Raw genomic sequence first — 25,412 nt, forward strand, 5'->3', positions numbered from 1 at the left:
AGCTCTGTGCCCCTATCCCTTTAGCTCAGGATGGCACGTAAGCTGCAACTGCTGCACTTGCCCTTGAGTCTCCCATCTTTGAGGCTCCCATACACACTTCCTTAAATTTGCCTTTCTCCTATTAATCTGTCTTATAAATTTAATGATTAGGCCAACCAAAGAACCGGGAAGAGAAAATGTTCTGCCCCTACACTACACACAGATTCTAGGCCATCTCATCAACTCCTAAACCCCAAACACCTATTGGCTGGTCTATACTGACAAATCGGTGTCTGTAGCCGAGACCTTTCTCATCCAGATGCTCCAACCTCAGTAGGCCCCAAATTAAGCTCATCATCTCACCGGTTTATAGGTCCTCCTCCTCCAGAGTCCCCATCACAGTGAAGGAAATCATCATTCCTTCCAAGGTATTTTCTTCAGTATAGCCAGTGACTGTATAAACACACAAATGTGATCATTTCACTCCTGCTGAAATTTAACCAATGACTGCCCATTTCCCGCAGGACAAAATCTAAAATCATCACCAAGGTTCACAAACCTTCCTTGCTCTGGGCTTCTTTCCCTGGCCTCATCTTCCACCTCTCAGCTTCCCCCACATTGGACTGTGGGTTTCATATCGCCTGTTTGCCCTTCCAGGTCCTCTCTTCATCCCTCTCAATCCTGCTCTGCACCCCAGCTGGCTAACCTGTAGGGACTGCATCAATGGGGCTCTCTTGTCTGCTGCTCTTTAGTTGGTCTGGGCCCAAGGGGAGCACCTGCAGAAAGAATGGGGAAGGGAAGCATAAGGTCAGGATATCTAGTCCCCAATCATCTTCCTTGTGAGATTCACATAGACTGACATTGACCCTCTATTGTAAGGTCAGCTCTTTAAGACATCTGTCCAAACAGCCTCTCTAGCTCCAGACTCCAACAATCACTCTCTCTGATCCATTTAAGGCCTGGACTACAGCACTATCCCTCATGTGTCTCCTATACCCGCCTTATACTTTTATAACTACTGCCTCATTAAATTCTCCTCACATTTTGCAATTTTTGTGTGTACGAGTTTCCTGCTGGAACCCTGACTGATGTTGTCTGCTTTCAGATCCTAAAATGTGTCTATTAATGTTACCTCTTTAGGGAGGTCCTTCCTAGCCCCCTGATTTGGGTATAATCACCTGCTTAACCTCCTGTGGCTCCCTGTACTTCTCCTGTCACACATCCTCCAGGCTTAGTGGCAATCACCCAGTTTGGTCATGTCACCTTCTCTAGGAGGCTGCACATTCCACAAATCAGGGATGGAGTCTGTCTTGTTCATTGTCTTAGACAAAGAGCTCCACTTGTGATCCAGAAGAGTCTCAATAGTGATTTGTTGAATTCATAAATGGATGGATGAATTCATGAATGAGTCTACTTTTATTCAAAAACAGGATTGCATCAGAAAACGATAAAGGAGAATTTGTTGGAAATACAAGAATAATTTGACAATATGCTAAGCATGGGATATTTTAACATCTCTTTCTCAGAGAGAGAAATAGAGAGAGGGAGATGAAATATATATATATATATATATATATATCTACGGAACATTTACCAAAACATGAGCATGTATTATGTATTATGACTCAAAGAAGCAATAGGAAAGACTCATAAAACCTATATCCTCTGAACACAATGCAATAAAGCTAGAAATTAATAATTAAAAGATAGTCAATAAATGACTAGGAAGGGAATTAACCACTTATGGTATTCTAAATAATTTCCAGTTCAAAGAACTAAAAGTCAAAGCTGCAGGTCATTAAAAATTAACACTAATGATAACACTACATATAAAAATCTGTGGATTTGTTCAAAGCAAAACCCATAAGAAAATGTGCAGTCTTGAATACAGTTATTAATAAACAGTCAAATAATGGAGTCAAATAAAAAAAATGATAATAAGCAAAATAAGCCAAAATGAAGAAGGGAAAATGCTAATAATAAAAGTAGGAACTAATTGAAAAGCAAAACAAAAATTAGAATTTATTAAGACAAGAGTTCTAGAAAATCTGTTAAGAAAAAAATGAGAAAACACAAATACACATTAAGCATGAGAAAGGTGATATAACACTATCTCAGGAAGGAATTTTTAAAATCATCAGTACTGTGTGTAAATAGATATTGATGAAATGGGTAACTTTTAGAAGTATATAACTTTTTCATTTGAACTTCTAACTTTCTAAAAATTTATATGATTTTATAATTGCAAAGTCTGCATTGAATCATAAGGAAAAAATCCTGAAATCTGTCTCTTCTACGTTCCCCACACACTCAGCACACAGTTACCACACATATAATTCCTCCCACCAAGCTGAAAGGAATGTTCCCCATTATTGGTCTTTCTTGCCCTCTGCTCCATCCTGCCAACTCCCAGTGACCCTCTGGACCACTGCCACACCCTTCTTTTAAAGATATCTTTTCATTATATCACTTCGCTATTCAAAATCTCATAATAGTTCCTATTTTTTACACAAACTTAAAGCGCTTTGACTAGCTTCAGCAACCTCCATCAGCCGCTCCTCATTTTACGAACCCACCCTCATTCCCAGAGGCTACTTTTCAGCCTCTGTTTTCTATGTTAGTCAGACCATTCTTGTCACTTTTTCACAAACACTTCCTCCTCACCCCTACATCCCTACATTCTCTGCAATGCCTCTCTCTCTTTCTGCTGTGACTGCAGCAGAGTGTATGGTGATGTGATTGGTTTAGCTGCATCATGTGGCCACCCCTGGGTCATTCGGCAGGTGTCTCAGGTGGCTATGTAAGTAAGATGGCAGCCTCTATTTGGACCACATGCTTAGAGTTTATCTTCTACTAGGATGGAGTTACCGTTCTAAGTGAACAAAATAGTAGATGCCCACCACAACAGTGTTGTCTCAACTGTGTGGACTCAACTAGGGGATGGGGCTGAGATTGGGAGGGTGGGAAGGTTCCATTTCTTTAGGACTCCCCTACATGTGAGTGGCTACTTCGGATTCATTTTGCCCTCCCAGGAGCAGTGTACCTTTTCTGGCCCTTGTTAACTCTTGGAGAACACCATCACAGCCTCTTCAAGTCCTCAAATATCTCTTACACAAGTTGTGGAAAAAAGACAACATATGATAATAATAATAACGAATATATATCAAGCTGCACTGTACTCCAAACACTTTGCTAAGTGAATGAACAATCCCATTTACTCCTCAGAACATCTATATTTTACAGAAGAGGAAAGCAGGATTTATAGGGGATAAATGTTAAGCTTAAGATCATGCAGCTGGTGTGGATGGAGTGGGATTCCAACCCGGTTGTCTAACTACTAAGCTAATGTCTCGTATTGTGCTTCTCTGTGTAACAGGCTTCTGTTTAGGATTTGGGGTCAGTGATTTTTCATCCATTACCTTCATGGAAGTCAATGTGGGACAGCTTCATACATACACTTCCTCCATCTTTAAAAATCCTAAACTCAATCCTCTACTGTCTCAGGCAAGTTCCCACTGAAATTCCCTTTCCTGCATGAACTCTCCACAACTGGTAGAACTGTTCAATCACATTGTAGTCAAAGGCATATACCATGCACCCACCAAGGGTCAGGTAATGTGATAAATGATGGGACGGGAGTATTAAATAATTTCACAAGATCTAGTCTTTGTCTTAATGGAGTTGTAAGTTAGGAAGATTAAAATAACATGCATAGAACAAAAGTTAAAAGTGAAAGGGATGAATTTTTTGCAGGGGTTGGGGGTGGGGAATATAGGCTTTATATAAATTCAGAAGGGAGAGAGATTATAGAAGGCCGCAGGAACTTGGTGCAGCCATTTTGGAGAAGTTGAGACTAGAAGAATGCACAATGTTTGACACAGAAAGAGAGAGAGGCATTACAGGGAATGTAGGGAGGAAAACCTGACTCAGACTAACGTAAGCAAAACCCCACCCTAGAATTTTTAATTTGGGATGGGAAAGAAGGATCCTGTGCCCTTCCTTAGTGGCTATGCTGTGAGATGAACTCCAGCTACAGTAGGTTTGCAGTGTGGTCTTAGTGAATAAAGCTCATGTACAGAAAGCGATAGAATGAAAGAGGAATCCTTGCAGGATTCAGTTCCCCGGCACCTTGGACACGTGAAACCCATATGTACCTCTGCCAAGGTCACACACGCCTAAGCTTACTGGTGTTACATTTCTGTCACTTGACCAAATCAACCAGTTTTTAAGGATTACTTTGCCAAGAAATTTAGAGAAACACCTTGCTGGCTTATAAAAAGCAAATTCTACTTGTGTACACACTAATTCTGTGGGTTACTTTTTCAACAATTTCTCTTACATCCCGAAAGGAACATTGTTCCATATTCAAGCATGTAGCAACACACACACACACACACACACACACACACACACACACCAACTTCTGTCCAGAGTATTTTTTTTAAAGGAAGAACTGAGTGAATTGCATGAGGTGATTCTAAGTGGTAGGAACATCTGCTGAAATGGTTCTTCTGTGGAGAAAGAAAAAACTGCCATATTTGGAGATCCTTAGCTAACTTTCAAGGCACCTACATCTGAGTCTTCACTGAGCTGGACAGAAAGAAAAAGAAAAAGAAGGAAAGAAAGAAAAAAAGAAGAAAGAAAGAAAGAAAGAAAGAAAGAAAGAAAGAAAGAAAAAAGAGAAAGAAGAAAGAAAGAAAGAAGAAAGAAAGAAAGAGAAAGAAAGAAAGAAAGAAAGAAAGAAAGAAAGAAAGAAAGAGAAAGAAAGAAAGAAAGCAGGCTACTAGTAGTGACTCTGTGGCTTCATCTAGACTATGAGCTGAGGATTTACTGGAGAGGGAACCATGGGGGTAACGGAATTGTCATACAATGTTCATGGATGGAGACAAGGTTCAGTGTGACTCATCTGAGGTTCCCTTGGAGGAGGAAATGGATCATAGGGATAGTTATACTCCTCCTCCTGAAATGTTCTCTTTGGATGGGGTTAAATGCAGACATGAAAACAGAGCAAAGCTTCTGTCCCTGAACATTCAGGAGGGAAAAGACTGTACCATCTGGGTGCAATTACTCAAGGGCTACTTTAGACAGACTGAAGGAGAAGATCTGGAGAAGACGAGATCTGGAGAAGGGCCTGGAATCTGTTTCAATTGGCATCAAAAGGAGCAATGAAGCAGGAGGATGATTCCCAGCTTCACTTGATACCAAAGGCACCCTGCATGCCTTGGCCTCCCAGGTGGCCTCTCTGCCACCTACTTTGGTACCATGGATGCTTGGTGTCCCTGATGTTTTCAGCCTGTACCCAAACCTGAGCTGCAGCTCTGGCCACCCCTGCTGCAAGGACCATAGTTATGAGGCTTACTTAATGGTCACTCTATCTCTTCCTGCAAGGAAATTCTAAAATGAATGAGAAAAGGTGATGGTTTTCACTCATTTCTTTACTGTGAAAATTTTCTTGAAAAGAAAATAGGGAGGAAAATATCTTAAGAGTGTCTTTTTTGAGATTATGAAGTCTCATCCTTTACTGCCTCATAATCAAAATACGCCAGCCGTCCATACAGAATGATTTCACATTATGCAACCATCACATGTAATTCCTATGAAACATGGACCCATTATTTGTTTTAGATATGAACGTAAGATACAACATTTACCAATGGATGGAGAAAATAAATAAATGCTTTATAAAAGAATATTCTATAAGAAGGTCCTTACCTAGTTTTTCCTCCCAAAGTACTGACTACAGTCGTCAGAAAATATCCATGTAATTCAGATATTTATTTATCCCAATGCGTGGAGAGATTCTTATTGGAGGACATTAAAAGAAAATTAAAAGGCTAATTGGAAAAAGCAGACATCATGCCATTTATTGAAAACGTTATGCATATACATAGCCTATAAACCAAGGGTACAAATACCCTCAGGTCTCTATTTTCCAGCTAGTTGTTAGAGCAACAACCTGCCACATAAGCAGCAAATTCGTTATCTCCCTCTTGAGGCTTTCCCCACACCTGCCCCTGACCCGTATGAATGACAGACTTAGGCAGTGCAGAAAGTGCTAGGCCCACTCCCATGTGCATGCAGTGGCCCCCACCCCATGGACTCGTGCCTTGTTTCTTGTGAAGGAGTGATGGCCCAGGGAGGCCTCATGCCTTGGTTACAGACCCCTGCACTCATCTTCATAGACAACAATCATCACCCAAACCCTGGAAAACCAAAGAGTGCTTGGTTCAGAGTAATCCTGGCATTCATATGGTGGGTTCAAACAACAACCCCTTTTCCACATTCCATGGAGAACCATAGCTAAGTGGTAAGCATGTTCTGTTTTGCATATCTTAGCCCCTGTGGGTCTGATTTCACTCACTTTCTCTAGAGTGACTGTAGGGTTATATGCTGATCCTCTTAAGGAAAGATATTCTAAATAACCCCTGAGGGTTCTGCAGCTGCTCTCCAACCAAGGCTACCTTCAGTGACTCAAGGGGGATTTATCCCCCAAATGAGATTCTCCAAGGTGACCTATGCCAGTTTTCTCAGAGGGCTACCCGTAATGATTCCATAGTATCAATACTTCCTTTTCTAAGGGATGCTGGCCTCAGTGAATATACAATGGTTTTGGGGGATTTTATCACTGAATAATAGAATTAACTCAAACATTACCACTGGTAGGCGCCCTACTACATGTTTTTATGATACAATTCAATACAATGACATAAAATTACACATTAAATTCTAATCTCCCTGCTGGGGGATTGGTGAAAACACATTAGTTTATTGGCAAAGGAAGTAGTATCTACTTTGATAGAACCTAGGTTTATCTTTTTCGAGGTCCTGTTATGACTCTACTTGTCTTATAACACTCTTGTCCCAAAATAGTTTGCAATGAGAGGTCACCCTTAAGAAATTTCAGAATGTTTTTAGTATTTACTTACACACTTTCTCAAAGTCATACCAATTCTTTATTATTTTCAAGGCTTTGTTTCCCTCCAATTATTTAGCAAAATGTCCATGCTTGCCTTTCTTGCCTCCCAGGGAAGGTGGCACTGTTCCACAGCTCTGCTCCTTCCTCTGCCCATAGAGTCTATGTCCGGAGTCTGGTGGTTTGTTCTGGCCCCTCTTCTCTGTTGTACCCAACACTTGTTAGTGGGCTGGGTTTGTTACTACCTAAAACTTGAGCTCTAATCACATTCCTCTGCTTGTAGAATGATAGATCCCATGACACTTAGGTGAACATCAGTAAAACCTTCACAGGCCGTAAAAGGTCAGGATTGTTACTTCTTGGTCATTGCAGGTGCAACAGTGTTCGTATCTGTAACCTGCGATCCATTTTCTTCATCATTCAGGAGTGTATAAGGGGCAATGCATGGCCACACATATAAAAATAGAGATTTATTTATATTGTACATTTGAAGTTACAGTCCTTGAATAAAAATTTTAAAACAACACAACAGGACTGCTTGGTCCAAAAGCATCAATGTATCCTTTTTTTCGATTCGTTTTCCTGCTTTCTCTTTGGAGTTTTGTAGCAAAACAACAAGATTTTTTTGTGTGATCCAGAGACCCCACCTGTTTGATAAATTCTGAGTGGAGACCCAGCCTATTGACTGGGCGAATAAGAGGAAATATGCTACAAGAGAAAGAATTTTCAGCTAGAAAGTTTCCTAATCATCCCAAAATCATAAATATGAAAGCCCCAGAACTGACATGTGGCTTCAATTGTTCTGTGAGTTGCAAGGATACGGGGGCCAGTCCCACTCTGCTCAAGGATCTTATAGATGCTGTGAGAAAAGGAATAAAGTCAGAGATTGATTCAGCACAAATCACTTACCGCGCATGCGTCGCCGTGGGTCTTGGAGCAAAAGTAAACATGCCACTGGAGACAGAACACTATGATTTGCCAAAATTACTCCAGCAGCATTTTAAATAGACTTCTGTGAACTAAAGTCAGGAGAGAACACTACCAGCTAATATGGTAACTTTTAAAAGGAAGGGGTTGAGTAAGAGAGTCATCCAAAATGAAGTTCTCTTATTAAAGCAAATCAGATTTTTAAATAACTTTTCCCCTTTTTCATTGGGGAAGGGGCGGAGGATGGAGAATAGAAGGAGCTTATATAAGAGCCCTGAGCACGGTGCTGTCTCGCCTCGGACCAGTCAAAGCTGGGGAAAACAGCGGAGGTGTCTGTAAACACCGGCAGTGACTGTCTCTGAACTGGGAATTTATTTTCTGTCCTTTGCTGTTTCCACATCTACAAGATGGGGTCAATAACTGAGCAGCTTTCTCAGTCCCAGGAGTGATTTTGGAAAAATAAGATGCTCCCTGAAGCCACCAGTCAACAAAACTGTACTTCAACAATTCTATCTAAATGTGGTGGTTTCTTTGCCCTTGGATCACAAGCAATTGCGACCCACTTTTCCCACGGTCCCAAGCTGCCTACTGCATACACCGCCTCCTACATAAGCTGCGGGTGGCATCTCGGAAACACTTAACTCTGGGATCTTACCTGGATTTGCCTCGAGACTGAGTATATCCTTGCCAGTCTGAAGAACCTATTTTTTTCTTCTTACCTGCTAGTTCCCTTTTCTTCTCCCTCCATTTTTGTTTGTTTTTTTATTTTGCTAAATTGTAAAATCTACTTAAACTTTGTCCTTTTCTGTCTAAATGAGAACAAATTTCACTGTCAGGAAAATCATCCTATAAGATTGAGCCTTAAGGGCACCTGGGTGGCTCAGTCAGTTAAGCACGGGATTCTTGGTTTTCCGCTCAGGTCATGATCTCAGGGTCACGATCTCAGGGTCATGAGATCGAGTCCCACGTTGGGCTCCATCCTCAAGTAGCATCTGCTTCAGATTTTCTCCTCTCCCTTTTCCTCTAAAATAAGAAAATAAAATCTTTTTTAAAAAATGAGCTTTATATAGAAATCATTGAAAACAAGTTTTCCTGGTCTACCAGAGAGACGGAAAAGGCTTAATCAGTACCCTCAGTTTCTTCAGATTTTCATCCAGAACCCCTAGGGAAACAATAACCTTGATTCGGTCAGGTTTTCAGGTGAAAATATTCCAGAAATAACAGTACAATGTAAAAGCTGACCTTAACATTTCAATATTTGGAATCTCTTAAGCAACAGCACATTTAAAAAAAGAAAAGGAAAGAAAAATTTTATTTCTCCAAATAACCCCAGGACCTTCACAAGCTAATCAGCATCCACAGCAACTTGCTGGCGGGATAAGAAAGGTCAGTTCCAGCAGTGTACAGACCAAGAGCTCCTCACACCACCAGTCCCTGCAGCACTGACCATAATAACTTCCATCTTTAGACCCAATGAAATGGGACTTGAAGAACTGACTTAGTTCCATCTTCCTCAGAGTCAAGCAGAGGCTCCACTCTTGGGAATTAGGCTGAAAGAACGTTGACCTTGTATGTATAAATATTCGTAACGTGTCTTGAATTTCAAGTTTCCTGAACTGCTACCAAAGTGAGCTTCCTTTTTGGTGACTTCTCGTGAGGAAACTTTTATTTTGTATTTATGAACACACTCTCGGCATCATTATGTAATCAGACAACGGTTTTCTCTCAGAATTCCTACAACCTTTCTGTAACATTAAGCATCGTCACCACACGTTGATTTTGATGTTGAAAACAGTTTCACAAGGAAGCCATTTGTGACAGAAAAGAAAAAAAAATCACTGCTCAATCCAATTGAGTTTACTCAAGGAGCAAATACTCACTTGAATTCTTATATCTCCTCCTCAGTATAGAGGAATAGGATTCTGAAATTAACTTTTGAGTCTCTTCAGGGTGAAGAATATAAGCAAACCCCAAAACAGATGAATACAACTCTGACATTTTAAAGATAGCCATTAATTTGACATTTAAAACATAAAAAACTAAGTTCTTCTCACCGCCCTTATTGACCCTTCACAATTTATGAATACCCAGATTTTTATTTTCTTTTCCTCAGATCACCTAGTTTCACTAAAAATATATCATTACACGTTATCCTAAAAGATACAAATCCAGGTGGTCAAAACCAAACCAGTTGATTTTAAGGGTGTGATGGTGTAATAAGAAAATATTATGAGAGCTGAAAATATCACCAACCCACCAGAGCGTACAAAAGCAAGTATGTTCGCCCTGGAGGGATCTCTATAAAGGTTTCCGATGATGTTAATCCCACCTTCCAGCAGTTGCTGCCAACTACCAGAGCTTTTACTTACAAGATCCCTAACACACTCAGAGCTTCGTCCGGATCAGACGCACCAGTTACCGAGTCTGCTCATTCTACGGATTAGGAAAGGAGAAGCTTTTCTCAACTATGCTATTTATGCCTTATATTCTTCCACTCTGTCTCATAGGTTTGGGTGTGAACTATTCTTTTTCTTTGTTTTTGGCATCTGAGGTTAATTTTAATTTTGACTTTGCTCCAAGGTTTATCCAGAAATTCATTTCTTCAAGAGTTAACATTTTTTACTTTTTTTCTCTTTTTATGTTAATTGGATTATGATCAGAGAATATGCCTATAAAAGCCCTAATTTTCAAAAAATTTTGGGGTTTACTTTGAGGCCAAGTACATAACCATAATTAACTTTATTTGAAAGCTATGAATTTATATATGCATGGATAGCTATGTACTCCACTTTTTTTGATTGTATCATTAAATTCTTTTTTTTTTAAAGATTTTATTTATTTATTTGGCAGAGACAGAGACAGCCAGCGAGAGAGGGAACACAAGCAGGGGGAGTGGGAGAGGAAGAAGCAGGCTCATAGTGGAGGAGCCTGATGTGGGGCTCGATCCCACAACGCCGGGATCACGCCCTGAGCCGAAGGCAGAAGCTTAACCGCTGTGCCACCCAGGCACCCCTGTATCATTAAATTCTTTTATCCCCTTGTTTTGTTTTCTATGGCATCTGTCACGTTCCTAAAGAGGGCTGTTGAAATCTTCTACTTATTTTGTCAACTTCTTGCAAGTTGCTTTTGTTTCATTTATTGAGCTTCCTGATCGTGTGAGTGACATCTTCTCTTCAGTTGTGAGCAATCTGCCCTCTGCCAACTTTTTACACAATTCTCTGTGCTACTTGACAGTCTCTTCCATATTTCCTCTCCCTTAGTCTGTCCAGTCTTTTGGTGTTTTTGGTGAATATGGTTTATGGCTTATATCCATAAAGTCTGTCTTGTTTAGCATAATGCCTAGAATCATCTATTTCTTCTTCATCCTGTGTAATAAATACAGCCTGCTACTTTCCCCTCAATATCCATTCTGTTCCCTTTCCCTCGTTCATTCTGCCTTAGAATAAAATCTGTATTGTCTGCACTTCTTTGAAGCTAGATATGACCATAAACAAAAGTTCTGGTCAATGAAAGGTTTAAGTGTAAGTGTCACGTGGCAGCTTCTGGGAATTTCTCTAAGACTCCGTGTGCAAGCTCTTCAGTCTCTCCCAGCTATCTTGACTCCCAACTCCCTTCTTTCTGGAGTTGTTGATTCTCTGAGATTCAACCACATCCTCACTTGGTCTGTGCACCATGTACATTCTTTAATGAGGTCCCCTTGGCTGAACACGACAATTCTCAATTCCCAGCTACCTTCCATGAATTCCCTCAGGCAAGCAAAATATTTCAGATATTTTTGAAAGCCAGTATTTAAATTGACCATATTTCTACTCTACTGTGACTGAAATGTGTTGGAGTGCATCATTTTACAGAGCTGGGTCCTCTCAGAATTCCAGACAGAAAGCAGAAAAAGTTCCCTTTGCATTGGATTAGCTACTGTCCTGTGTTTTTTATCACCAGCATTGCTAGCTCAGTGTTTTAGATCCTGATAAAAATTATAAAAATTGCCCCAGGGGCACCTGGGTGGCTGCATTGGTTAAGCATCTGACTCTTTGATTTCACCCCAGGTCATGACCTCAGGGCTGAGATCAAGGCCTGTATAGGGCTCAGCACTGGGTGTGGAGCCTGCCGTAGGATTCTCTCTCTCCCTCTGCCCCTCCACTCCCTCCTCTCTTCCTCTCAAAAAAAAAAAAAGAAAGAAAAAGAAAAGAAAAGAAAAGAAATGTGCCCTGAAACATCAGGCTTTGCCCTTGACATATAGATTTTTAAAATGAAAAATGATCAGGTGCCTGGCTCTTGGAACTCAAAAATGCTTTCATTTTTAGGATATCTTCTCCTCCTAAGACTTTTAAAGTCTGTTTTGAAAACCAAAGTCAAGAATTTGAATCTTTGGTCTCATTGGATTCTTTTGCAATTTCCCTTTCCTGGATCAATAAAATTCATCCCCAGAATTTATGGCAAAAGGGTTACAGGGGAAAAGATGAATTTTAAAGAAGGAAAATATGTCAGATGATATTTGAAACTCTTATCCCACTGCATATAGAATTGGAGATTCTAATAATACAATAGCATGAACACCAGACTTGATGTCAGAAGGAATTTGTTGGTATTCACACTCTCCTACCATGAGCTCAGTGCCCTTAGGCAGGTTACATAATATACCTAAGCCTATTTTTCTCATCAAAATATGTGGAAAAATAATAACCACTTGCCAAAGTTTTTATGACATTTAAAATGAGATGGAATATATGTCAAGTAAACAGTAAAAATACCAGACCTTCCAGAACAGTGTTTATTGAAGGAAAGTCACAAAGATAAGAGAAGGGGCAGGTCTGTGGTTTCCCCAGGGGCAGCACACACCCTCACATCCTGGGGCACCACATGGCACTATAGCAGGGCCAGACTCTAAGAACAAGATCCCAGTCTTGAGCCATGCAGACTTTAAGCTGCCTTATCAGTATGCACCAGGCCTTACCCCAGCATAAGGGTTGGGCTCCAGACGCTGTAATTACAGCAATAGAAAGTGATGGAGGGGCGCCTGGGTGGCACAGCGGTTAAGCATCTGCCTTCTGCTCAGGGCGTGATCCCAGCATTACAGGATTGAGCCCCACATCAGGCTCCTCCACTATGATCCTGCTTCTTCCTCTCCCACTCCCCCTGCTTGTGTTCCCTCTCTCGCTGGCTGTCTCTATCTCTGTCAAATAAATAAATAAAATCTTAAAAAAAAAAGAAAGAAAGTGATGGAAACTGGCCTTCAGTCCTGATCTGTCACCCCAACACTCTTCCGAAATTGATTGACTTAAACACGGGGCTGGAGCTCTTCAAGCCAACGTTCCCTCTGGAAGGCTACCCTGCAAGGAGTCAGTTACCTTTACCTCTCAGTCTGTAAAATCCACAAGCACAGTGCCTGACACAGAGTTGGTATGAATGTAGAAAGAATGTGTGGCATCGGGGAAAATGTGTCCAGTGCCTTTGTCATATAGGAAGTATGTTTGTTCTCAGATTAAATAATGTGTTCAACAAGTGTTTTATGAAATGTCCACTCTATACCAGGCTTTCTTCTAGGCATTTGCCATGAACCTGTTAATGAAACGCTCAATAATATCAAATTTATGGAGATTTCATTCTTTCTTTTTTGGAGATTTTATTTATTTGTTTGAGAGAGAGAGTGAGCGAGGGGGGAGGAAGCAGAGGGAGAGGGACAAGCAGAATCCTCACTGAGCACAGAGCCTGATGTGGGGCTCGATCTCAGGATGCAGAGTTCACGACCTAAGCTGAAATCAAGAGTCCAATGCTTAACTGACTGAGCCACCCAGGTGCCCCGGGAGATCTCATTCTAATATTCATTAAACATAAAAAGTAAGTTCTATAGTATATTAAAAGGTAAGTCTGTGGAGACAAGCATCAAGCATAGTAAAGGGGAGAGGGAATGCAGGGGTGGGGGCTCAGGAGGGGAGCTCCCCTTGTAATTGTAGATAAGGTGGTCAGAAGTAGGCTCACTGAGAGGCTAACATTTGAGCAAACACCTATGTAGGGAAGATAAGGGACAGAGTCTTAAGGATATCTGAGCAAGAGCTTTCCAGGCAGAGGAAAGAGTCCAATTTTAAGTCAGAAGTGCCCAATGTGTTCAAGGACTGGGCGAAATGAGGAGCCACAGGAGAGTTTTGGGAAAGGAACAATACGATCTGACTTGCCTTTAACAAGTCTCAGTGTGGCTGCTGTCAGAGAACAGACTACAGGCAGGTGAGATGAAAGCAGGGAAGTTTGTTGTATAAACATCAGAACCCCTGAGCTCAGAGGCTTCTCAGAGGCTTCTTCCACCAGAAGAGCTGGCTCAGGAGCAGCTGTCATTTCTGCTCCTTCTGCTGGAGAAGTGGAGATGCATTTGATAGCCTTGCTAGGAGTCCTTGACAGTGGACGGCCTGTGAGCTTGAGGGAAGAGGGTAAAAAGGAGACCTGATTCCAGATACCAGAAAGCTTGTTGCCAAGACATCTCCCCAGGGACACATGTTGGAGTTTCGTTCTGTTGTGTCAGACCCCATCCTCAAATTCGGGCACATTACTGACCTTAGAAAATCGTCCTGTGATGATGAGGGTGATATGAAACAGAAGGTATTATGAAGCAGGGGGAGAGTAAAAATGCCTGGGAATAAGCATCTCTGCTGGCTCATTACACTGAGCAGGGGTTAGTGATCCACGATGGAGAAGAATGCTCGGTCCCCGAGCTCCCAGGAGATCCAGGCCTCTAGCAGGACTGGGGCCAGTGCAAAGTGAAAATGCGGGGCCCCTTGTTCAAACTTATCAAGAATTTCAAGATGGCAGCAGCAGAGCGTTAGACTAAGTAAGAGTGGGGCCTGCCGAGCGTGGGGTCCTACGAGGCTATGCAGGTTTCACACCCGGGAAGCCAGTCCTGGGCTTTAGCTTGAAATTCTATTAGCCAAGCAAATTGTCCAGATACAGATGATACAGACAGGAGGATAGGGAAGACCTTGCATTAATTTGATGATAGTTCAGCCCCATGGAAGCCAGAGTGAAGGCAAATTAACTGGGCCATTTGATGTGGCACATTGCCTCTTCCAGATACCTCTGAGCTGGTGAGATGCCCTGCTCTCTTGGCATCTGAAGACTGAATAGAATCCTGCCTCTCCCTCTTTTCCCAGCTCATGCTTTTTGTCACTATCCCTGTCTCTCTCTATCTCAAATAAATAAAATCCTTTAAAAAAATTAAATAACTAAATAAAAATCATTTAACAGAGCCAACCTGAAGCTTTTTGCTGAAAGCCTTGGTTGTCTTCTCTTCTAGAGCAAGAAGCAAAAATATAAACAAGTAACGCTTAGAAAGGGCATATATTCTAGTTAAACTCCCATGCTCTGAAAGCAAATATTCATTCATTCCTGGTTGATTGAATCATTCGTTTATTTGACCGATATTAAACTTTTATTTGAGTGACTTGTATGGTGTCTGAAGCCTAGTGAATATCTATTGAATGAACAGGGACAGATACACAAGGCCCATGGGCTCGGAGAATGGAGAGGCAGACCTAGTGTGGAGCCGTGGGTGACCTTGGACAATTTATTTAGCCTCTCTGATCATCAGTTCTCTCACCTGTAAAGTGGGAATGACAATAGTACCAACATCTACTTTTTTTTTTTTTAAAGATTTTATTTATTTATTCGACAGAGATAGAGACAGCCAGCGAGAGAGGGAACACAAGCAAGGGGAGTGGGAGAGGAAGAAGCAGGCTCCTAGTGGAGGAGCCTGACGTGGGGCTCGATCCCATAACGCCAGGATCACGCCCTGAGCCGAAGGCAGACGCTTAACCGCTGTGCCACCCAGGCGCCCCAGTACCAACATCTACTTTTATAGCCATATAGAATAATGTACACAAAGCCTCTGGTTCAATGCCCAGCCCTTCGTATGCCTCAGGAAACACTAGCTATCGTCATTATTATTCATTTCTATTGATTTAACTACACACAGAGAGGACAGCGCGTGTCTCACAAACCATAACTTCCCTCTGTGAGTCACTAATTCAGCAAGAATTATGAGAAATGTTTAATGTTTGCTGCCTGCCCATGGTAGAGTGCCCACTCCATTCTAGTTTGTTTTCTTCCGTCCTCCAGGGCAGACACACTTGCATGCCTTGGCATGTCTACGATAAGGAAGATTCCTACATGGTGTCACAAGTGCTTCTATGCTCATACCTCTAAGGACCCAGGAGATGTAGTGGGTCTCACATCTGAAAGAGAAACCACTGCTCAAAAGAACAAGTCCTCAAGGTCAAAAGGAGGGGTGCACAACATCCCTGCTACAGGTCAGCAGCCTTGACTCTCCCTTGTGCCGTGCGGCACGTCCAGGACAAGGCAGGTTTGGGATCCAACCAACGCATGATCCTTTTTCCAAGGAGAAACTGCAGACTCCCTTGGAACAGCCAGATCTGTGCTTCCACCTTGATGCCTGAGAATTTAGTACTCTCTGGTGAGCAAAATGACAGTTAAAAACTCTGGATGGTTCCGTCATTTCTCTTACGTCTTATTTTATTAGTTGAATTCAATGCTGTTTCCACTCAGTCTCATAAAAGCTTTGTTTAAAAAGAAAAAAAAGGCTTGGTTCTTTGAGGAAGAACCACTGAAGCCTCAGTGACCCGGACAAAGGGCCATGTGACACTCTCTTAAGGGATACACCTGACAATGAACGGCGTGTACAAAGCCAGTGATTTCCTCTTCCTCTTTGGGTGCGGCCAATATCCCAAAGAGGCTTACAGTGCCTTCTCTGATGCAACAGAGAAAATGAAGAGAAAGATCACAAAGGTTTTTAGGTCCATCAGGTTAGGGGTAAAACCTTCTAGATACAGAAATCCTACATCCAAGGAACAGGCAGAACCGTGTCCTTTGTGTTCCTATTGACACAGTGAGAGGGACCAGAGGAGCAGCCAAGTGTAAATCCCAAGGGAATATGGCAGCGGCTGGGTGTGTGCAGCCTTGGGTGAGCAGTTTCCTTTTCCCTTGGGACAGAGCCCAGTAGCATGGGGGGCATTTCCAGGAAGGTGGACAAATCTCATGATTGGCCATCCTGGGAAAGAATCATCGTGAGACTGCTTTTTGGGAATGGGGAAAGGAAAGATTTTCAAAATCCTGCCCAGGTCAGGCAGGAAACAAATTGTTGTGTAATGTTAGCTCATTGATCGAACCTACAAGCCTAGCAATGCAGTGAAGGAAGTTTCTTTGCCATCCATTATTTTAAAATATGTACCATGAGCTTTTCTGATAATATCCTTGTAATTAAAATGTCCTTATAAATCAATAATAAAAACATTAAGATGAAAAGTACAGCATAGGGAATATAATCAATAATATTGTAATAATGATTTATAATGGCATTGCTGTGTTGTACACCTGAAACTAATATAACATTGGATGTCAACTATACTTCAATAATTTAAAAAAAAACAATTAATATCCCTGGAGGGAGAGTAGAAATATACGTCACAAAAAGAAGTACAAATGGCCAATTTATAAAGAGGTATACAAATTCCTTAGCCACCAAAGAAACAAAAAATTACAATGTGATTCATTTTTTCACCTATCAAAATAGTGGAGATTACACACACACAAACGCATGCACACGCATGCGCTCACACACAATCATGGAATTTCTTCTCATTCCTTCTCTGTTATTCCAAAAACCTCCCCAACCTCTCTCCAAATGGGCACCGCTTGCCTTGAGTCGCCCACTCTAAAATCAGAAATAAACACTACAAATATTCAATTCTTAAGCCCAATCACATCTAGTCTCAGTGCAGGCTTGTATACCCAAAGAACAATTTTTCCAGTTCTGAAAAACTAGATTAAGTGATGCCAGGGCTGAGGAAGAAAAAACAGGGGGAGAAACAAGCAAGAAAAACAGAGCAACGTCAAGTGAAGAAACCACTTTGTAGGAAGGACAACTTCAATGAAGTCGCACCAACCTTCAAGTCCAGGTACAAAGGAGATAAAAGAGTGAGCCAAAAAATAACTTGCGCTACTACATTTTCAATACAAAGTTTTGCAAATGTGAAATAGAGTGATAACAGGAGCAAACAATAGACAGTCCTAAAAAGTTATTCTTCCTATACTGTAGTGCTACATTTTAAAAATTTGGATGCTAAAATCTCTAATAATACAATTATAATAATAATTAAATTTTGAATAAAATTTTGCTTTGATTCTTGTATTACTGAAGTTAATTCTACTTTGTTGATATTCAGATTCACCTTTAGCTTTGGCCAAATAGTGACTTTTAACACCTCAATGTTGAGCATCTGGTCAAAATATATTTCCAGTATGCCATATTTTAAGGGAATAATGGGATGTGTGAACAAAGTTTATGTAAGCATATATTTATCACAGCATTGTTTATAAAAACTGGGGGAAAATGGAAATCACTTTATCTAAAATATTGAAGTTTGTCTAAGTTCTGGTGGAAGTTACTCTTCCATAGAATATGTGTCCTAGAAACACCAAATTTATTAAGGATGCATTGGCTCCCTTTTGCACCAAAGAACCAGTTTATACCCTATAGGTTCCTTAAGAATGAGGACAGTGGGGCACCCGGTGGCTCAGTTGGTTGGGCGTCTGCCTTCTGCTCAGGTCATGATCTCAGCGTCCTGGGAAGCAACCCCAGTCAGGATTCCCTGCTCAGCGGAGAGTCTGCTTCTCCCTCTCCCTCTGCTCCTCCCCCTGCTTGTCCTCTCTCCTTCTCTCTCAAATGAATAAATGAAATCTTAAAAAAAAATAATAAAAGTAGTGAGAACAAAGAGCTGATTTTTGAATCCGAAAGATTATTTTATAGCCTGTTCGTTAACTTGTCACATGGGGAGCTGTTCACCAAGACAGTTGTCATTTCTGCCTGAATTCTGAGCATAGCTGTGATCTCTGTTTCTTCATTTCAATAGTGATCCTTCCCTCCAGTACACCAGACACACTAACATGAACTCTTCTCTGGACTCTGTAATTCTGATCTTAATGTTTGGTAAGTACATCTTACTGAAATGTTATCTATTATTTCAAAATACTGAAAACTTTCTCCAAAAGATGTAACTCTGGCCAAATTCATGAAACACACACATTTTTTTCTTTTCCTTGCAGGAGGAACCAGTGGCAATTCAGACCAAATTACTGTCTCGGAAGGAGAATCTGTGACTATGAATTGCATATACACATCCACACGGTACCCTACTCTTTTCTGGTATGTCCAATACCCCAACAAAGCTCTGCAATTTCTTCAGAAAGAGACGATGGAAAACAGCAAGAACTTTGGAGCCAGAAATATTAAAGACAAAAACTCCCCTATTACAAAATCCACAGTCCAGGAATCAGACTCGGCCGTGTACTATTGTCTTCTGAGAAATACGCACAGTGCCAAGGGCACGGCGGGGAACTGTACAAAAACCTCAGGGCCCTAGCTGAGGGAGGTAGTCGGGCTGGGAACCCCAAGCTGGGGAGCCCTGTTCTCTCTCTCGTAGACAGTCCTGTTGGAACATTGTTAGAACACGAAGAAAAGCAAAATCAGCTCCAACTCTCTCTAATTCCAGGGGCATAGAGGTTCTTTCATTGAAAAAGGAGGTGAGGGGAAAGGGAAATTATTCCATCAAGCAGAATAATTTTTGAACTGGAAAGAACTAATCAGAAAGTATAAGTGAGAAGATACTAAGACATAGATGCTTTCAATATAATCAAGTCTTCTGGATCATTTAAATTAATTTCCAAAACACAAAAAGAATTTTCAGGCATAATTTGGGAGATATTGGGCCATATCTTTAAAAGCCTAAGGGGAATGAAGAAATCCCAAATGTATAAACATGGAAGAAATGGATTGATATCCAGCAACGCTTTCAAGCATATTAATAACAGATAATGTGTGTGTTCTTAGAAAATAATGCAGTAATCAGCAGGAGCTAGAATGAGTTCACTAGAGATATTTTTAAACAAGCCTGCTAAATCCAAGGTACTTCTCTAGTCTAAAATTGTCTCAAATGTTTGCAAGTCACTTGATTAGTTTGTTTCTCATTATATCATCAGGAAAATAAGTAATACCATATATCACTTGTTGAATGATACATTTATCACAGGTCCTATGGTACTATCAATAATAATAATAGCTAGCATTTATCAAGTACCTAATAGGTATGAAGTTTTGTTTTAAATGCATCACATGCATTCATTTCATCTTCACTACAACCCCAGGAAGTAAGTACAATCATTAGTCCCAAGGAAACTGAGGTACGCAGAAATGACCTAACTCGCCCATGAACACTTAGTAAGAAGAGAGCTGGCGTACCAGTACAGGGAGCTTAGCCCAAAGCCTGCACTCTTAACTGCTGGACTTTGTTAACTCCCAGTATTATCTGTGATCCTCACCCCAAACCACAAGCTTGTGGGTTGTTATCCCCATTTTGTAGGAAACTGAGGACTGGAACATTGGGATAACTTCTCAAGACCCAGTATCTAGTAAGTGGCAGGGCTGAGACTCAAACTGAGGTCTATTTGGCTCTCCAAATCTGACTCACTTTTTGCACTGGCCTCTGCATAATGCTATAGTCTGTGGTCCTGGGCTGAAAGAATGGCCTAGATAAAGATGCAATGAAAACCACCATTTTTATTGGTGTATCACATGATTTTATCTTTAATCTTGGCCTGTTCATATTCATCTTGTGTGAGTTCTCATAAGGTATGTCCATCAAATGTGCAACTAGCACAATATTGAGGTAGGTAATTAATATATGAGGTCATATTAGATGAACTGAAACAGGCAAAATGGAATGTAATGGGGATAACTGTATATTTCTGCATGTAGTTTTATAAAACTCAATTCCAAGAGATATTACGGGGGGCCATGATTTTACAGTATTCTTTGTGAAAATGATGTGGGCGTGTTACTCACTCAAACTAGCTGGAGGAAAAGGAGATTTGCTAAAAGGGTACAGAGGAGTCTCATAAAATCTATTTGTGAAAAGTATAGCTGAGCCTTACAAGAAGAGCATCGTTGATTGGCTATTTTTTTTTAAGATTTTATTTATTTATTCAACAGAGATAGAGACAGCCAGTGAGAGAGGGAACACAAGCAGGGGGAGTGAGAGAGGAAGAAGCAGGCTCATAGCAAAAGAGCCCGATGTGGGGCTCACTCCCATAATGCCGGGATCACGCCCTGAGCTGAAGGCAGATGCTTAACTACTGTGCCACCCAGGCACCCCTCGATTGGCTATTCTTTATGAATGGACTTTTCTCTGAATATATAATCAGTTCTCCTCTTAGGAGACCAGATTTCATGGTAAGCCTGTTAGTTTCTACTCCTCAATAACCCAAGTTTGAACATAACCCAGCTTTGCCAAGGGATAACCCTGGTTCAAACCCCATAGGATTTTACAGCTCTAAAGACTAATGCTGTCTAACAACTGTTTGTATACCTAGTCCCAAATTAATAAGCCCCATATTTACCCAGATCCAATAAGCGATAGCCAGGGAAAGGAGGTCACTTGGTACAAATGTGACCTCTAGATGTGTTCCTTAAGGGACATCTCTGATGGAGGGGCTGGAAAGGAGTCCCAAAATTAGAAAATGACTACAAACTCAAAATAATTCAACATGGTGATAAAACCACTGAAACGATCATAGGGAACACTCATAGATGAGTGGAACCCAGATGAATAAAGTAATCCTCCGGCAGGGCAACAACATTTGAAACATCTTTGGAGAGGCATGGACAAAAAAGGAAAAGAGGACTAGGAAAGAAGTCTACAATCATATGATATGGAGAAACAGGGATGTCATGTGAAGAAACCAGAGATATTTATAAGGAATACCTTTAAAAAATAGAACAGAACTGTCCTTGGGTTTTTAGAACAGTACTATGTGGCATGGACAGCTTGTCATCTACTCTGTTCGATTTGGAGCCACCAGCTGAAACCAAAGAATCATCAGATGTCTCTTCCCCACCCTACCCCACCACCTGGGACTCCTAGTTGGGTGATGCTTACTTTGGTTCTAGATTTGTCTTGGTTTTCCCCCGGAGTATTTGACCTACATAACAAATGGCTGCACATCTTGGCACTAGGTGGCAATGTGGGCATTTTATTTAAAAGAACTGGAACTGTTCATTGTGCAGCTAGCCCTATAAATAGTGCAAACTCGCGCATTTGTGCTGTCTCTGATGGGCTGGGAATCCCATTTGATTTCTAAAGTAAATATACAGAAGTTATAATAATAAAACACTCCTTTGACCAACTAACATATATTCCAAACCCCGTAAGAGAGATACCTTGTGAGACTTAGCTGCAGGAATAATGGTGAAGACTCAGCAAGTTTTGTTGGCTACTCTGTGGCTTCAGTTAAGCTGTAAGTTGGGGAGTTCCTGGATATGGGCACAGGAAGACTAATGGATATTTTTTCAAAATTCTTTATTTTTTTAAGGCTTTATTTATATTGACAGAGAGAGTGCGTGTGGGCGCACAAGTGGGGGAGAGGGGCAGAGGGAGAAGCAGGCTCCACGCTGAGCAGGGAGCCCGATGCAGGACTTGATCCCAGCTCCCCGTGATCATGACCTGAGCCAAAGGCAGACACTTACCTGATTGAGCCACCCCGAAGCTCCTATTTTTCAAAATTCTGAGGAGGGGGCATAAGGGGCTCCAAGCGGCTAACCTGGAGTACCCACTGGGAAATGTGTAAAGGAAAGAATTTTGTGGAAATATTGCAATAACAGTGCTATTCTGTGTTTGATGATGTCTTTGAGAATAGGGGTAAGTGGCAAAATGGGAGTGGAGCACCCTCCCCTGTACCTGTCTGCCCAGGAAGGAGACTCTGTCACGGTCAACTGCAGTTACTCTATAGGAATGACCACTCTGCACTGGTTGCAACAGAATCCCGGAGGGGGTTTCGTGTCCTTGTTTATACTGAGCCTAGAGATGAAGACGAAGGGAAGAGTGAGGGCCACGATAAACACAGAGGAACTCCACAGGACTCTGTACATCACAGCCTCCCAGCCCAGGGACTCTGCCACCTACCTCTGTGCTGTGGGACACAGTGCTCCCCAGGCATCTGGAGCCTGTACCCAAACTCTGCAGCTCAAAGACATCACTTCCCCTCATTCTCATCTTTGAGGCGTGTCTGTCTCTCTCGTTGGACAGGCGAGGTCGAATTTTTTACGTTGTGAAAATGTAATATTCTTCATCCTCTCCACCATCTCTAACCCGTAGAGCCACAGCTCCAAGTGCTTTAACCAGAATAATGCACGATCTATCATTTTGGCCGTAAAACATATAGACTCTGGAGCTGAATTGCCAAGTACGAAAACCCTGATTCTGCCACTTAACTGACTGGGTGATCTTGGTGATTACTCTTTCTCTGTGCCTTAGTTTTCCCTCCACTACAAAAAAGAGAAAATCGTGTACGTAACTCCTGTGTGTGGGAGTTATATGTAGTAATACGTGCAAAGTGCTTAAAACAGTCCCAACACAGAGCTAGAACCAGGTTAAGTGCTATCATTAGTATTAGGTTTAGATGGACCATGAGTGTGCTAGTACTCACTGAGGGGTTAATACCTTAAATCTTTGGAGAAATAAATGGGATATAAATAACAAGCCCCTGACAGTAATTTTGGTCCAAATTATTTCCTCATAATGCCCAGTAGTCATCAGCCTTTTAAAATTGGGTTAAGAAAAACAGAGAGGGACGGGGCGCCTGGGTGGCACAGCAGTTAAGCATCTGCCTTCGGCTTAGGGCGCAATCCCGGCATTGTGGGATCCAGTCCACATCAGGCTCCTCCGCTATGAGCCTGCTTCTTCCTCTCCCACTCCCCCTGCTTGTGTTCCCTCTCTAGCTGGCTGTCTCTCTCTCTCTGTCGAATAAATAAATAAAATCTTAAAAAAAAAAAGAAAAGAAAAACAGAGAGGGGCTTTAGAAAACCTGGTAGATGGGTGACACGAGGGTCTGGTTTGTGTGTGGAGCTAGACAGGAAAGAGTGCCCCTGGGGAAGCTCAGGGACATCTTTTGGAGAAAATACAGTTCCAATTTTCTCACTTGGAGATCCCTCATGGAAACTCACATTTCTAGAAATTCATGAAACAAAATATCAAACCCAGTGGGTCTTAATCGCGGGGTCTCTACCTTTCTCTCCCCAAGGATTCCTACCATTATTATTCCTCACCCCACTGGAATTCTTATGTTGAAGCATAAGTATTACTGTTCACATGGTTCTTGTTACTTAGCAAAATGAATTGCACATATTAACTTAAGACGAGGTCTTTTTGTTTTAAAAGCAAAGGGTTTGCTGTTGTTGTTTAAGAACCACCTGCACTTTTCTAAAAAGCCATTCTTTTTAAAAATGTCTGATAAATATTGATTTATCAATATTAGACATTATCTATTTACTCCCTTTTATGGTGACGCACCATACTCTCCCCTTCCACACGTGGTCATACACCACAGCATGGAGTTAAATCAATGGTCAGTATGTACATGACTATGACCATGTAAATGCTGTCACTCTCCAGCCAAAATGAGTATTACGATTACATTTCCTTTCTGGTACCATTTGTTTTTAGTTAATAATTGCCTCATTTTTTCATTTATTCTATGTCCTTATCCTGGGTCGTTGTTGTTGTTTTTTTTTTCTGAGTCCTGTAGCAGAGTTCTAAAAACTTGTTGATTATTTCCCCCAAACACATCAAGTTGATTATCCATTTTTTCTTTTGCCCTAGTGATTTCCTGTCCCCAGACATCTACCCCTTGGCCTGTGTGCATTGATTGTTCTTTAGGCCTGGTGCGCAAAAGTTGTTCTAGGACCTTTCACCGTTTTTGCTCTCTTACCTCTTGAATCTCAGATATCTTCATTTCTTGGTTTAGTCCTTTGTTTTACTACAACACATTCTCCAAAAGCTCTGTAATAAAGCAGGCATAAGATTTTTTTTCAGTCTTTGCATGTTTGAAAATATCTTTATTCTACCCTCACGCTTGATTGCTATTTTCACTGAATATAAAATTATGGGTTGAAATGCCCTCAACATTTCCAGTATTGGGACAGCAAAAGTATTTTTATTGGCTTTTTTTTTTTTTTTTGAGAAAAACTGTGGAGAGCACTCAGTTCTCCCTCAGTATTTTGAATATATCATTCCTGATTTCCTAATATCCAGGATTGCTGTTAAGAAAGGTAATGCCATTTTGAATCATTCTCTTTTATGATCTTTTTATTCTCTCTGGACAGGTTTAAGATTCTGTCTTTTCCCCCTGATATTCTAAAATTCCAATTTAGCAAATATATATGAGTAACTAGGTAGAAAGCATTTCTAGGCTGCATGCATATAATATGTCTGAGATGCTGAGGTGTCTCAGAGGAGCTTATAACCTGGTACTACCCACTGTTCATCCCGTAGTTATGTTCACTTCATATATGTCCACATTCCTTGCCCTGGATGAGACTGTCGCCAAGGGCACAACTTGCTTTTCTGAGTCTATCACATCTATAAATAATTGATAAGAATAAAATATTTCCTCAACATTAAAGGAGGGTTCTCTTCCTTAAAAAACCAAGAAAAGTGATGTTGAACCATCTTCCCTGAATGGGAGTGGGAACGTACCGTTT

General features: G+C 41.2%; 1 protein-coding gene across 12 annotated transcripts in view; it reads left to right on the forward strand.

The window, feature by feature from the left end:
- Nucleotides 1-25,412, forward strand: part of LOC105234922 (T-cell receptor alpha chain C region) — a 560,983-nt gene that overhangs the window by 276,570 nt on the left and 259,001 nt on the right. Inside the window, exon 3 of one of the 12 annotated variants that reach the window (XM_034648719.1) lies at nucleotides 23,297-23,302. The exons of the other annotated variants lie outside the window; for them this stretch is intronic. Coding sequence (XP_034504610.1) covers nucleotides 23,297-23,302 — 6 coding nt within the window. The remainder of the gene's footprint in view (nucleotides 1-23,296; nucleotides 23,303-25,412) is intronic. 12 annotated transcript variants of the gene reach the window in all.

Source organism: Ailuropoda melanoleuca, chromosome 20 (assembly GCF_002007445.2).
Source record: "Ailuropoda melanoleuca isolate Jingjing chromosome 20, ASM200744v2, whole genome shotgun sequence".
Lineage (NCBI taxonomy): Eukaryota > Metazoa > Chordata > Mammalia > Carnivora > Ursidae > Ailuropoda > Ailuropoda melanoleuca.